Source organism: Lupinus angustifolius, chromosome LG20, assembly GCF_001865875.1.
Source record: "Lupinus angustifolius cultivar Tanjil chromosome LG20, LupAngTanjil_v1.0, whole genome shotgun sequence".
NCBI classification, from domain to species: domain Eukaryota; kingdom Viridiplantae; phylum Streptophyta; class Magnoliopsida; order Fabales; family Fabaceae; genus Lupinus; species Lupinus angustifolius.
This window is the reverse complement of record NC_032028.1, coordinates 5831428-5848176: the sequence shown is the minus strand read 5'-3', so window position 1 is coordinate 5848176 and position 16749 is coordinate 5831428. Positions and strand designations below refer to the sequence as shown.

Here is a 16749-nt window from a genome sequence, read left to right as displayed (position 1 = left end):
TTTATTCAGAACCAAAATTGTTTATAACATCTAAACTAAAAAAATATATATAAGAACCAATTATTAAGGTTGAATGCATGCATCTCAAATAGCAATATATAGGAATTAAAAATTATTGGAGGGAATATATATATATATATATATTGTTTTTTATAATAGTTATTGCCATATTTAGCCATGTCTATAAAACCAAATCTCGTTCCTTATAACTCTCATACTTGTCCAAAAAATGATGGGTTAACTTATTAAAGAGCGAATGCACAATAATTCTTAGTTGATAGATTCTAACTCCTTTGATCGCGACCAAAAATATTTAAGTTGGATATAACTCAATCACGAAATCGTCATTTTCAAGATTGCAAGAATTACGAAAATTAAAGCTAATGAGTTCATTCAACTCACTTTTTTTAAAGTCATTTAACTCGCAAATTTATTTTAGTTGATCTAGATGAACAAAATTTAGGTCAGATGGATACTCAACCTACAAAGTGTGCAGCACTATGCCATTGATTATTATTTATTTATTTATTGAAAAGGATTCATCAATTTTAAAATCTTTATTTTGTTCCCTCTTTCTTAATTTTTTTTTAATATTTTTTATTTGACTTTATAAAGACACCGTGTTAAAACTCCAATATTATCTATACATATATAAAGCCAAAACTTGAAATAACTTCCTTCATGGTGTAATTTTCATTTCCTATATTACGCTTAACATTATTTAATTTTTACAAAAAACTATATAATCATAAGCAACTACCACCAATACATTAATTAACCACATATCTCACCTTAAATTAAACATTATCGTAAACAAAAAATATAATATAAAATACACCGAACACAAAAATACATTTTAATTCAAAAAAATGAAATATATAAAAATTGAATATGTAGTATCACACAATATTCACCGGCAGGCACGAAGTGCATGTACACACTAGTATAATATAAAAGTAATACTATATTTTCATACTAAATACTCATATAAACTCTCATATTCATAATAAAGTGATATATTCTTTTATAAACCAATCATTAGTAAATAAAATATAACTTTATAATATATATGACTTTCTTGTAGGTACAAGAATTTGAAAGAAGATTTAGTAATAAAATATATCATTTTTCATAATATAATTCCCCCAATTCTTGGAACCCGTGATTTACAAGAGAACTAATTTGCCCAACTTTAAATTAGGTTAGTCTCAATTATTTGATTTTTGAAGATAATACTTAATTATCTTAAAAATTTAGGTTATAATAAAAAGAGAAAAGAATATATATACTGATAATATAATTTTTGTATGTATTATTATTTTATTAACTATTATTTATTTTTAATTATTATTGAATCTTAAAAAGAAAATATAAATTTATAGTGAATAATGTATATATAAATATATTGCATAGTAATAATAATGAGAAATCTCATGGAGAAAAATGGAGTACTATACAGCCCCCTCTAATGGAAGATGTTTTTTTAGCAAGACAAAAAATGGGCTTTTAAAAAAAGGAAAAAGCGATCTATAAATACCCTTAAACCAAGCAAAGAACACAGAAGAAAAAACAGTATTTTGATAACATCCTAAACAAGAAGAGAGAGAGTTGAGATTTGTCTCTATTTGCAGAAACAACCAACAAAACAAGCTCACAACCAGAGAGAAGAAGGAGAGATTTTGTGAGATCAGGGGAACAACAACTGTAAGCAACTATGTTCATTTTTCTTATCTCTTTTTCTTCATTTTTGTAATGCCAATGTTTGTTTTAATCTTCTTACTCCCAACTCAGCTTTAGAGATCTTTCTCTCATTTTCTCTCTCTTTTGCTTCTTCTTCTTCTTCTTCTTGTAATTTGTTTTTCTCATCCAGTTTAATTTCTTATGCTTCATTGTTTGGTACATATCACATAGAACCTTACTTTTTCTTACCGCCAAATTTGACTTTTTTCTTTTTGCTTTTCACAACTGTTATAGGGGAATTCAATTCTGCTATTACATCTTTTTTAATATTTCGTGGGCTAAGGTTTTTTCCCACTAAGCCACAATTCTCTTTGTTCCCTCTTAAAAAGTTTTAATTTTGAGCTTGCCCTCAAGTTTCTTCTAGAATTAAAGGATAGTTTTTAGTTTCATCAAATAGATAATTAAATGGTAAATTTGGCTTCTCTTTGTCTTTATTCTTTCACTTGATTCTACGATGTAAGAAGTTTCTCTTTTCCTTTCAATTTTAGACCATATTGGAATAGTTTTTAATTTTCTTTTTGGTTCCTTATATGAAATTTTTACGGGTACTTATGAATGATTCTGTAGAATTATACCTTGAAATGCCCCTCTTGCCCTTTCTACGTTCCAAGTCCAAACATATTGAAGATCAAAACTTTCTTTTTTCTAAAAATGGTAAAAGTCATCTCAAGGATTATTTCAAGGTTTTCTAATGAACACTGTTTTCTTATTGAAATGGGTGGCCTCCTGAATCTTTTTTAAACTCATTTTGAAGAAAGTAATTTTTATTTACAAACTTTTTTCAATCCCTGTGATTTTCACTTAATGCTAAACTCTGAAGTTAACTCTTATACTCCTAATTTATTCACAAAAATAGTTAAATCACATAAAATTTGCATTTTGGTAAGTTCATACGTTAAACTATCAGTAACTTTTAAAGAGTTTATGAGCCTATTCTTATATTTATTTGGCCTCAAAACTTAATTTTTTCCCATGTTGTTGGTTACTTGGGTTGAATAACATATATATGCCAGTCTGTTATAGTATATTGAATTTATGAAGTTAATTTTGCCTTTTAGGTTCAATATCTTGTTTTGTTTTAGTTGTACAAAATAATGTCACTGCTCAACTAGATGTTATATAAGAATTTCTTTTGGCACTACCAAGGGTATCCCGTCACCTTTTGGTAAGGAACTAATCCCTTTCGGGGTACATGACTGCCCTCCCAACAAGTGTTGCTCACAAGAATCGAACTTTTAACCTTTTGGTCGTTTTAGGGATCTAGTGGAGTCTTACACCACTAGACCAATGTCTCGTTGGTAATGTTATATAAGAATTGGGTGAATATTCAGTCATACTCATATTTGTCCTTCATTTATTTTATTTTCTTTCTTTGAAGTTACAATGTTCAAAGTATCTTTAGATACCAGAATGTTATTAAAGGATATTATTGACATATGTAAACTAGTGATTTTACGATTCGATTTTACTAGGTTTTGCAACTTTACCTGATTTTGACAACTTCAATGTGAAGAAATAAAACTTACCATTGAAGTTTTTTACCTCTATTTTAAAGGCCTTATACTAAATTGGCCCTAAAGATAAGATCATAAGAAGCACTTTACATTCTAGGCTCTAGCAAATAGTCATCTGTTTTGATTGTGCACTATTTCTTAAATTTTGAGTTATAGAAGACATCTATTCCTACACAAGTAGAGTGCTTCTACATGAATCTTCTGCTAAGTGTTTTGTTACTGACAATGTAAATTATATCACAACAGCGTCATGGGGAGGGAAGTCACAAGAATACAGGTTGTGGACAAAAAGCCAAATGGTGTGATAGCTGCTGCAGCTAGGATTCAAGTAAAAGATCGTGATGTGAAAGAGTATTATGAGAAGAATGAAGTTTTTAGTGCCGAAGTCACTAATGGTAGTGCTGGCTTGCCTGAGGAGGAGAATGAGAAATCTGAAGCGCAGAAGACTATTGACAGCGAAAAGTTCCGCTCACAGATTGTCGAGACTGAAGCTGTTGCAACTGGTCTGAACTCGCCGCCAAATGCTAAGAACACACGCTCACCTAACTTATCAAAGAGTTTGCAGGTAATCAAAATGTTTAACACTGTTGCTTGTGCTTGTTTAACAGTCTTGCTTGTTATGTCATTTCCTTTTGAAATTGAAGTATGAACTACTTAAATTTGTAATTATTCTAAAAACTGAGCCAAGTATGCATGATGGACCTACCATATATTGTGCATAAAAGTTGTTATATTAAGTTTTTCCCCATATTACTTGAGGAAATGAGAAGGTGGGGTGTTAGAGAGTAACAGAACTTGATCATCTTTCTTTGTATAAAACATGTGTTCGTGAGATATGTTTCTTTGTTTATTTGCTTCCTCACCTGTTGCCAATTAAACAAGTAACCCTGCTAAGTGATTCCTTTCAAAGTACAAAATGAAGATAACTTATACGCCATTGATTAAATAATTAGAGACACAGGTACCTGCTAAGGAGAAAATAGGTTTAAGGGGTTGCAGTGGGTCAATTTCAGTTTCGATCAATCTTTGGAAACTCAAACTACTGTACCAAATAAATACAAGAAAAAAATGTTGTTTGTGTGATGCTGTTTTTGCCTATTTATATGAAGTTCACATGGATGCTTTGCATTTTCTTGTTTTGTTATTTGTGGCTGAGTTTGTTTATGATGATACTTATGTACTAAAAAAAACTACTTTTTCCAGCAAAACTCACCCTTTTCATCAAGTGAGCCCTTGCAACATGATAAGAAGCACCGTGATGATGAAGATAATTGGTCTATTGCTTCCTCGTATCCTCTAAGGTTGAACATTTTGATGGTTTATTTTGAACAGAGCAAGTTTTAGGTGAAGTAGAAGAAAAATCTAATTTGCCATAGAAATGCATGTAATTATTTACCCTTTTTTACGAAGTTTAGTCAGAAACTATTTGCAACCCTCCAACTATAGTTGAATATTACCTATATATAAATATGGTATAACTGTTATTCCATGATTTGTTCTTTAACCACAAATATTAGTACTGTATCTATGCGCACTGCTAGATCTAAAGTAACTCTGGGGTCTGCTCCTACATTTAGATGCTCGGTGCGTGCAGAGAAACGGAGGGAGGTATTGGTTTACTGACAAGTTAATTCTGATGATGTATGTTCTGTGAAATAAATGGAACTTCAGACTAATTTTATCATTTAAATTTATCTATCCAGTTTTATCTGAAGTTGGAAGAGAAACATCGAGCTCTCGAAGAAGAAAAAAGCCAGTATGAGGCCAGGAAGAAGGTAATGAGGTCTTTCTCTTGTAATTGCATACTTTTTTTTAACCTTTTGTTTTTCCTTCTTTCTCCTCTTACTAGAAATCACACCCTTATTATACCAAAGCCTGTTTTCATTTCCATTTATATGTGGTAACATGTTTAATGTTTCTTCTACCATGTTACCTTTTTCACATTGAATTTGGTTAAATAACTTCCATATTATTTATTTAATAAATTATTAATGAATTTCTATTGAAAATAGAATAACTGAATTGTTAATAACCCTCATAGGAAGAGCAAGAAGCAGCTATCAAGCAATTGAGGAAGAACTTGGTAATTAAAGCAAATCCAGTTCCAAGTTTCTACTATGAAGGGCCTCCACCTAAGACTGAACTCAAGAAGGTGCTTTTCCTCTTTTCTTTTCTAACTGTTCATTACTAATTTCAGGACAAATATGAAACTACCGATTAGAAATTCTGAATTTTCATCCAGGGGATACCATACAACTGAAATATTAAAATCTGATCATGTGCCATCCTCACTAAGTTGTCTTGTTGCAAGTGAAATTATTTTTTTGTTCTCTCCAAATGGAAGAGAGACAATGTCAAATTTGTCAATAGCCTTATGTTTGAAAAACTAATAGTTGCACTTTCTTTGATTGTAGCTGCCACTTACTCGCCCCAAGTCACCAAAACTCAACAGGGGAAGGAGCTTTGGCGATGCTGTGAACTCATCTCCTGAAGTTTGTAACCGCACACGTCACAGCTTCGGCAGCCACATCAGAGGTGGTTCTAACAGCCATTTGACTCCGAAAACCAAGGATCAGGCCATTCGACGCAGCAGCACTGGCACTTACAAAATCAAAGAACGACCGAAAGTGGGTAAGGAAATAAAAATAGATCTTCCTAAGATTGTGGAGCAGGTGAATGCAGACATATCAGTCCAATGATAAGCTTCTCAAGTTTCTACTAAGCTCCATTTGAGAGGAAAATAGCCTTCATTTTCCTTGGTCACCATTTGAGATGTTTGCATTATAGTTGGCTTCATTTTCTTTTCATTGGGACTTACTTTTTTGTGGTTTGTGTTGTATATGTTTTGTTTTGTAAGTTATATTGGTACAAAGCATCTTATATACTATAATGGAGTTATTGATGTATGTACTAAAATGTTATATCTCCCAGACTAATCCATGGGGTTTGGTCTGAGAAAAGTTATATGAAATATACCTTTATGTACCATTATCTTAGTGCTAAGTCTAGTCTTTGTTTTTTTTCTTTCAAGAAATGAGATTGGATTTTTTATTAAATTTTATTAGTTTCTCAAGTGTAATATTTTTATGCTTGATAAGAGTTAAGAATGTTGAAGAGATCCGACCAAATAAAGTTTTGTCGGAAACTGTAGATAAGTATGATCAAAACTGGAAATTAATTGTATGGGCTAATGGGCATAGTCAAAAGAGTGAGAAAAAGGGTAGACCATAAAAAACTAAAAGAACAAAATTATGATGTTACTGATAGTGGGACATAATCTTCTCAATCAGCCATGGTATAGCTAAAACTACGGTATATGACAGAGACAGACAGTGCAAAGGTATAATCAGCGGACTTTATTGTGCTTTGTTGGTCTGCCATCGAAAAACTGGATTTTGTTTGTAATTTTTTTTATGTATTTAGCTATAATATACTTTTAGCATAGATGGCTTTTTTGTAAATTACTTTTCTATCATAATCAATTATATACTCGAATTATTAAGTGTGTACCTGCACTTAAATGATCCTTGATTCCTTGTTCTCATCCATTTCATTCCATAGAATCCATTACAAGTCAACTCTTGCAGTATTTTGTGTTCATCCATGAGATAAAGAAACAAATAAATAAGTTTGACATTACATCCAAAACCTTATGACATTAAATCTATGGGTCATATACATGTTCTTTAATTCATCAATTTTATACAATGAGACTTTTTCACATTTGAGATACCCGAAATGAATAAATACAACAAGGACCTTATAGGAGAATCAAACTCATAAAACTTTACAGCTTTTATATAAATTAAATGAGCTAACTCATTAGATGATTTGCTACAACAAAAAGCTGTTAAATAATACATGCACTTGCAATGTCTTTTATTCGTTTAGTTTATTTGCTGGCATAGTTCCAACCTAAAATATTTATTGCATGTGATAAATATCACATGCAGTGTTGTGACTTCAACTTTTGAATTCTTTAACCAGTAGCCACTGAGATCTCCTCTGAAAGATCCCAAACGTCACACCAGGTTTCTTTATTTAAAATCTCATTCAAATGGTCAATTCTATGGTGCAAGGCCATTCTCTTCAGAAAGGAAAAACTATTGAGAAAATTTTAGATGAAAATAGTTTGTATATAAAAATGATTTATGATTTGAGTCATAAGGCCAAAGACTTATTGTTGCTATTGTTGTATAAATAGAGCCACAAAATACTAGGTAATAATGCTATAAAAAAATGAGTCACAATGGTGGTAGCTTCCAAGAACTAATCCTCATACTTATGATGAACTAAACCACTTATCAAGTGCTAATTTGGCATTTTCTGAAAGTGTTGAAGGGTTGAGGGTCCTATCTTTTCCTCCAAAACAGCATGCTCCAGATGTTCCCTGCAATCAATATTGACTATAACAAATGATCAAAATCTACAACACAAAAGAGGATGATGTATGTTCTGTGAAATAAATGGAACTTCAGACTAATTTTATCATTTAAATTTATCTATCCAGTTTTATCTGAAGTTGGAAGAGAAACATCGAGCTCTCGAAGAAGAAAAAAGCCAGTATGAGGCCAGGAAGAAGGTAATGAGGTCTTTCTCTTGTAATTGCATACTTTTTTTTAACCTTTTGTTTTTCCTTCTTTCTCCTCTTACTAGAAATCACACCCTTATTATACCAAAGCCTGTTTTCATTTCCATTTATATGTGGTAACATGTTTAATGTTTCTTCTACCATGTTACCTTTTTCACATTGAATTTGGTTAAATAACTTCCATATTATTTATTTAATAAATTATTAATGAATTTCTATTGAAAATAGAATAACTGAATTGTTAATAACCCTCATAGGAAGAGCAAGAAGCAGCTATCAAGCAATTGAGGAAGAACTTGGTAATTAAAGCAAATCCAGTTCCAAGTTTCTACTATGAAGGGCCTCCACCTAAGACTGAACTCAAGAAGGTGCTTTTCCTCTTTTCTTTTCTAACTGTTCATTACTAATTTCAGGACAAATATGAAACTACCGATTAGAAATTCTGAATTTTCATCCAGGGGATACCATACAACTGAAATATTAAAATCTGATCATGTGCCATCCTCACTAAGTTGTCTTGTTGCAAGTGAAATTATTTTTTTGTTCTCTCCAAATGGAAGAGAGACAATGTCAAATTTGTCAATAGCCTTATGTTTGAAAAACTAATAGTTGCACTTTCTTTGATTGTAGCTGCCACTTACTCGCCCCAAGTCACCAAAACTCAACAGGGGAAGGAGCTTTGGCGATGCTGTGAACTCATCTCCTGAAGTTTGTAACCGCACACGTCACAGCTTCGGCAGCCACATCAGAGGTGGTTCTAACAGCCATTTGACTCCGAAAACCAAGGATCAGGCCATTCGACGCAGCAGCACTGGCACTTACAAAATCAAAGAACGACCGAAAGTGGGTAAGGAAATAAAAATAGATCTTCCTAAGATTGTGGAGCAGGTGAATGCAGACATATCAGTCCAATGATAAGCTTCTCAAGTTTCTACTAAGCTCCATTTGAGAGGAAAATAGCCTTCATTTTCCTTGGTCACCATTTGAGATGTTTGCATTATAGTTGGCTTCATTTTCTTTTCATTGGGACTTACTTTTTTGTGGTTTGTGTTGTATATGTTTTGTTTTGTAAGTTATATTGGTACAAAGCATCTTATATACTATAATGGAGTTATTGATGTATGTACTAAAATGTTATATCTCCCAGACTAATCCATGGGGTTTGGTCTGAGAAAAGTTATATGAAATATACCTTTATGTACCATTATCTTAGTGCTAAGTCTAGTCTTTGTTTTTTTTCTTTCAAGAAATGAGATTGGATTTTTTATTAAATTTTATTAGTTTCTCAAGTGTAATATTTTTATGCTTGATAAGAGTTAAGAATGTTGAAGAGATCCGACCAAATAAAGTTTTGTCGGAAACTGTAGATAAGTATGATCAAAACTGGAAATTAATTGTATGGGCTAATGGGCATAGTCAAAAGAGTGAGAAAAAGGGTAGACCATAAAAAACTAAAAGAACAAAATTATGATGTTACTGATAGTGGGACATAATCTTCTCAATCAGCCATGGTATAGCTAAAACTACGGTATATGACAGAGACAGACAGTGCAAAGGTATAATCAGCGGACTTTATTGTGCTTTGTTGGTCTGCCATCGAAAAACTGGATTTTGTTTGTAATTTTTTTTATGTATTTAGCTATAATATACTTTTAGCATAGATGGCTTTTTTGTAAATTACTTTTCTATCATAATCAATTATATACTCGAATTATTAAGTGTGTACCTGCACTTAAATGATCCTTGATTCCTTGTTCTCATCCATTTCATTCCATAGAATCCATTACAAGTCAACTCTTGCAGTATTTTGTGTTCATCCATGAGATAAAGAAACAAATAAATAAGTTTGACATTACATCCAAAACCTTATGACATTAAATCTATGGGTCATATACATGTTCTTTAATTCATCAATTTTATACAATGAGACTTTTTCACATTTGAGATACCCGAAATGAATAAATACAACAAGGACCTTATAGGAGAATCAAACTCATAAAACTTTACAGCTTTTATATAAATTAAATGAGCTAACTCATTAGATGATTTGCTACAACAAAAAGCTGTTAAATAATACATGCACTTGCAATGTCTTTTATTCGTTTAGTTTATTTGCTGGCATAGTTCCAACCTAAAATATTTATTGCATGTGATAAATATCACATGCAGTGTTGTGACTTCAACTTTTGAATTCTTTAACCAGTAGCCACTGAGATCTCCTCTGAAAGATCCCAAACGTCACACCAGGTTTCTTTATTTAAAATCTCATTCAAATGGTCAATTCTATGGTGCAAGGCCATTCTCTTCAGAAAGGAAAAACTATTGAGAAAATTTTAGATGAAAATAGTTTGTATATAAAAATGATTTATGATTTGAGTCATAAGGCCAAAGACTTATTGTTGCTATTGTTGTATAAATAGAGCCACAAAATACTAGGTAATAATGCTATAAAAAAATGAGTCACAATGGTGGTAGCTTCCAAGAACTAATCCTCATACTTATGATGAACTAAACCACTTATCAAGTGCTAATTTGGCATTTTCTGAAAGTGTTGAAGGGTTGAGGGTCCTATCTTTTCCTCCAAAACAGCATGCTCCAGATGTTCCCTGCAATCAATATTGACTATAACAAATGATCAAAATCTACAACACAAAAGAGTGTCATATACATGCAGTTAGATATATATATATATATATATATATATATAGATATATAGTTGCATTGCACATACCAGTGAAACATTTCTAGTTGCATTGATAATAACATCAGGATATACATAAAGAATGACATCAACTTCAAAAGAAATTCAATGATAGAGCACAACTAGTTACTTAGATAAATTATTCAAAACAATGGTGAGACTGAAGACAAAAAGAGGACAATAGAAGTTACGGAATATTTCAGGAGATTGGTATAAGCCCTACAACTTTATTTTCCATGAATTACAGAAGTTACTTAGATAAATGGAGGAAACAGAAGGATGCTGTCATAAGGCAACAATTGGAGGTCAATTCAGTGCAAGAAATGGGCAACCAATATAAGGCAACGATTTTGTTGTACCTCCTATTAGCAGACAATGACTAGTTAACTGAAGAAAGTAAGTCAACTCAGATGGTTTGGTCATGTACAATGCAATGAACATCCTAAATTCACTGGTCTGATAGAAAATTTAGGGAAAATTTAGAAAAAAGCAGGACACAAAATGATGTAAACATTAAATAAAAGTAACCTATGTTACATAGGACATAATGGCAAATGAGAAATCATTTCATATACAAATTTAAAAATCATACCCAAACATGAATATGTGTGTGTTAGCATAACATCAAGAAAGAAATATTCCATATCTTATAGCGATCATGCTGTCATTTTCCTATTTTATGATATAAAAAATTCCATAAAAGAGCTTTCCGGAGTTAATTTGCATGAAAATTTAGAGAAATCTATTTTAGTTGAAAGTGTGGATTTAAAATGTGTGCATGTATGTATACATGTATATATACTCCTATTTAGAACTTTTCTGTTTGTGGGGCCAGTTTCATTCCCGAATATATTAATATACTCCAATTCTATGTCATCGGTATATAACAACTTGCTAAGTTACATGACCGATATATTGTTTCGGCATAAGGGGTTAGATAGTGCATTAGGTAAAACCTCATCTTACAAGGCATAATAAAATACAGGTGGTGGAATAATATGTACACAAATTGGTTGATTCAATACTTGTGCCCAATTAGAAACATCAATGGCATGCAGTAAAAATGTTAAATCATCACTAGAAAGTACCACTATAAGAATACTTAATGGTGGAGCAAGAACAACCTCAATAATAGAGCTAGCCCAGAATTTAAGGGATCACATACACGTAAACGTTTTAGTACGAAGTATGCCAAACAAGATAGGCTTGCAGGAACTTCTTGCACGATATTTAACCAAAATATATGGACAACAGTGTCTTTGCCAACCACTCTCATGCCATGGATGAAAATCATGGATTAATGTTTGACAAACCTGTAGTTTTCTTCTGGTTTTGAACTTTCAATTAAAGGCTGAGATCTAATATAAGCCTCTGTATTGAACTTCGTGTTTAGGCTTTATTGTTGTCAATCACGGATTCTGGAATTCATCCTGCAAGCATTATACAATTTTGGCAGACCAAATCAAACTCTTGGGTTTGTAATCCAATTAAAAGTTTCATTCATCAAGATCAAATACTCTTGAGTCTTGAATAATTAAGATTGAGATTAGAAAAATCTCATTACTACCACAAATAAAATCTTAAGAAATACACCATTTTCCTTGCATCAATTATAAAGAAAGTCAAAGATTGAAAGTTGAGAGATGTGCCATTGATAAAGGGTCAGAAAGGTGACAATGAAATCAAATTCTTTATCTTTTTATCCATGACCATATGCAATATCTTCATAAATGGACCCAGTATCATCTTTCTGTCATTAAGGAAACACGTGCATTTATAATTTCCAGTTTCATGTTCTAAATTCTTATCAAGTAATTGTAGTTGTAATTCTTCACAGGCTGGTGTAAATGCAAACATGTCTAAGTGCTCTTCGCTCCCATAGCTGTAGCATGTCAGAGTATTTTCTTATCCATCTTTTAAATATACCCTAAAGATTTCTAGGAAAGAGTTTTCATTAGGTAGTCATAACTTCAAAGATGAAGAGAATGTCACTGTAATTCTCTCTTCTTACTGACATAAATGAGTCTTTTTCACATTTGAATTTAGGGACATATAGGCCAAATCTATACCATCTGTTTTCACACTGTGAATATTACCATGACCTATTTAGGGACATTGTGGCCACAAAGATACCTTCCCAAATTACATATGAATCAAAATATTCATATTGCAATTGAATTTAAGAAACCAAAGGCTCAATTTGATTTCTCCAGTATCCTCGTATTACATTATGAATAAAGAATTCATAATTCATATTGAAATTTCATATAGAGCCATCCAACAATTTATGATCTCGTGCAGATTTAGAAATTATAGGCAATTAGAATTCATCTTGCAAGCACTAAGTTTTTGCAGAGACCAAATCAAACGCTTGGGTTTGTAAAACCAATTAAAAGTTTGGGTCATCAAGATCAAATACTATTGAATAATCAAGATCGAGATTAGAGAAATCTCATTTCTGCCGCAAATAAAATCTCAAGAAATACAACATTTTCCTTGTATCAATTATAAAGAAATTCAAAGGTTGAAAATTAAGAGATGTGCCATCGATAAAGGGTCTAAAAGGTCCCAATGAACTCAACTTCTATCTCTATCCAACAAGTCTTCCAGTTTATTAGTTCTAAAAGGTCACAATGAACTCAAATTAAGAGAGGCCTGACATTGAAAAAATAACCAATTATAAAAAATTCAAAGATTGAATATCGAGAAAAAGAAATGAAGATGTGTGTGTGACAAAAGGTCGGAAAAGACAGAAATCAATTTTTTTTCTGTCTTTATCTAGAGTTTCAATCATTGCAAAAATTACATGAAGCAAGCAAGTAATCTTTATAAAAGCAAATTACGTGAAGCTTGCACGAATAAATGCAGACAATGTTGTCAGCATAAGACCATATGAAAATGGTTCCTAACTGAGAAACCAGAAACACGGTGAAAAAGTTTAGGACAATTGACAAATGTAGTGAAACCTATGAAGCAGTAACATTTCAAAATAGATATGGTACACTAATAGTTTCACTTTCAGACACTTCACTTCACATTTTGAACTTTAATAAATGAAAACGTAAGAAACCTTCACATAAATTAGTTATTCAATGGTGGATACACTTAGTTACTCACTTTCCATTGAAGCTCACTTTAGAGGAGGTTCTCCTTACCTTTATATGACTAAATGTCATTAGTAGTAATCAGCATTTACTACATATCAATAACAGAAGAGTATTGAGAGTAAAACATGGACGGAAAAACGGAATCAGGAAAAATGATAGTTACATATCCCTCTACATTCGAATCAGAATATCATTGTGCACAAAAAAATGGGACTAACCATAGTTCAATGCATAAATTCAGCCCCCACTTCCAAACTTGTATAGTATACATGTGAGTGAAGGTTTATTTAGCATCCCAGTCCATAATTATTCTAGTTCCACCCAAGTGCAGTGATATGTATGCAAATGCAAGTAGCTATACTATAACCTCACATGATATTGTAACCTATAATGGTTCCAATAAGGTATCACAAAAGAGAATAGATCATTCTCACCGATAACAAAAGAGAAGTGATGACTTTCTATGGATATTTACCTCTGACTTATAGAAACGAAGTCCTCTTCTATGCTTATCAGCACCTTCAACCATTTCAATCGGGTTGATGGTCATGTGGCCCTCTGTTGAGCATAGAAGAAAGCCTATCACACCACTGCATGTCAAAGAAAGAGGATAAATGGGTATACAATCACAGATATTATCATCAAGGTTTCTTGATTTGGACTATCCATTGTGATGGTATTGATTATTTATTATGATACTGTTAAAAAATGCAAGCCAATAAAGAAACCTCAAAATCTGGACTTAAACAACATGTTTTACATTGAATCCTCTTAAGAAGGTAAAGTGACTACCTTGGGTATGTTGGAACACTTGTCCATGCATAACGTACAGAACCTCTGAATGTTTCTCGACAAATGGAGATCATATCTTGAATAACGTGTGTATGTAGCCACATACATTCTGTCATATTACAAAGAACTCAACCAGGTCGTAATGCCTTAGCTACTATCTCAAAAAAGGGCTTCTCTACAAGTTCCTGGGCAGGACCTAAATTACAAAAGTGATCTTGTCAGTGCTTGATAATAATAACCAGCAAAGGAAGAATCCTAATATTTTAAGTCTATATAATTTGCTCATAGCTAATCGGTTTTAGTTTAGCGGATACATTCAAAGTCAATAATTTAGCAACAAATGTTTTTAAGAAAACAATAGGAAAATGATACATTTGGATAAAATTAAGAGCAGAATTGCATGTAATGAAGACAGCCAATCATTATATCAGCCAACAAAACAAACTAAAGTTATTTTCCTCATAAATGGAGGGTCATTTCAAACTTGTAGAGAATACACCTACTATATATGTACTAGAGTGCAAGAATTCAAGTCAATCCATGTTGAAACTCAGCAAAAATTATAGTTCCATCATAAAACATTCTTTTTGGTTTTCAGTGTGAATTCCAACATTAGACATGACTTACTGAATATATGGGAAAAATCATCTTAAACTGAAATGACATACCCACAGGATCTGAGGAATCAACAATGATGGCTTCATACTTCCCTTCAGGAGCATATCTAAGAAATTCAATAGCTGCAAAAAAGGTGAAACAATATTGAGTGAAGATGATTATATAACCACACTTTGTAATCAGTAAATAAAAAGCCACAAAATTGTCAACTCAACAAACTTAAACTGAGATCAGCAGTAAATAGAAATATATACCATCACCAACATGCAGGTGTACTCGAGGATCTTCAAACCCAACAGCTAACTCTGGAAAAAACTTCTTAGAAACCTATAGAGCAACTATAGCAATAAGTTCTTCTCATTAATGAAATATTTTTAGTACTGATTAATATATGACATAACTTACATCAATAACCATCTTATCTATCTGACAAATATCAATATGCTCCACAGATCTGGGGCAAATACTTCCCTCAATACCCCATTATATCCACCACCAACAAATAAAACCTGAATTAGCAACATAAAACCCAAATACAATGATATTCAAATTCAATTTTAATGTGTCTCACTCTCAAAGGCTCTTCATCCCTGAAGATGAGAGCAATGCAAACAAGAACTGCAACCAACATGTCTATCAAGATGACAAGCATAGATAGAAATATTAAAGGATAACATGAAGAAGCAATCAAGCAACTATTAAACTGCTGAATACAAAAGTAAGTATGCAACTAACTGTTGCAATATGGTTTTCCCTTGGTGATGATAAAGAACTGTATTCTTAAAAAATATTTGGAACTTAAGGTATAAAAATAATATGTTGGGATCCAATACAATGATAATCAGATCAAATGACTTTACATTTTTGGGGGATTTGATTAAACAAAGAGGAAGATGAGCTATCAGTAAATTGTACAATCCCATCAAGTACAAGCACTTTCCCATATGTCAATGACTGAGAACAAAAAGATTGTTGTTAATTACTTACATTACAGGTAAATTTTAAAGAACATTGCAAGAAGAAGATGCCAAACCTCAAAAACCAAGATCTCTTGGTAATCTGACTTTTCCTTGAACAAGATCTTTTCTAATTCAATGGAATGGGCTTCTCCTGATTATAGACACCAAATCAATCAGCACTAGTTATTATCTTTTAATTCTTATTCTCAGCAAATAAAAGAGATTTTATTAATGAGCATAACACGAGTTATAGTCTTAAAGTACACATTTGCGAGAACAAGCACTGGCTCCAGTCTCTGCATAATAAGCACAAGAATCATCACAAACAATTCAACATTGATAATCAGAACCCAAATACCAAAAAACTGGTCTCCTATAGTTTAGTTCAGAACACAAAAATCATATCATGATACTTCAAAATCACATAACACTGAGGGACACAACACAATTGCACCAAGAAAACCTTCCATATATGTATATTCCAATAAAAAGAATCTCCATTTATTATCAAATCATATATAAAAAATCAGGAAAGGGTTGCTTTTATTATTTTATTTTCCTTTTTTATGATAATAAAATTTTGGCATTTTTTCATTGAAAAAATGAAAAGTACGGTACCTAAGCCTCTACACTACACCTCTACATTGAAAATAAAAGCAGAATGAGATTAGAAGAATCTGAAAGTCGATGTGTAATTTCCTCAGGGTAAACTACTCTTTCTAGTAAA

General features: G+C 32.0%; 2 protein-coding genes and 1 pseudogene across 4 annotated transcripts; 2 read left to right on the top strand and 1 right to left on the bottom strand.

Moving 5' to 3' along the window:
- On the top strand, positions 1524-6239 carry LOC109336439 (protein WVD2-like 1). Of its 3 annotated transcripts, none has more exons than XM_019573040.1 (8): positions 1524-1618; positions 1680-1704; positions 3501-3819; positions 4458-4543; positions 4772-4862; positions 4958-5029; positions 5296-5406; positions 5669-6239. In XM_019573040.1, exons 3-8 carry the CDS (start codon positions 3505-3507, stop codon positions 5951-5953), a joined length of 960 nt encoding a protein of 319 aa, XP_019428585.1. In that variant the 5' UTR covers positions 1524-1618; positions 1680-1704; positions 3501-3504; the 3' UTR covers positions 5954-6239. The 3 variants fall into 3 exon arrangements, with proteins under 3 accessions (XP_019428585.1, XP_019428584.1, XP_019428586.1); XM_019573041.1 differs by having other exon boundaries at positions 1554-1618; positions 3496-3819; XM_019573039.1 differs by having other exon boundaries at positions 1538-1704.
- LOC109335429 (protein WVD2-like 2) lies at positions 7741-9046 on the top strand (the record flags this gene model as incomplete). The annotated part of the gene is made up of 3 exons (XM_019571562.1): positions 7741-7836; positions 8103-8213; positions 8476-9046. Coding segments are annotated over 3 exons (492 nt in total), but the record flags the coding sequence as incomplete, so codon positions are not given.
- On the bottom strand, positions 10236-16492 carry LOC109335428 (annotated as a pseudogene).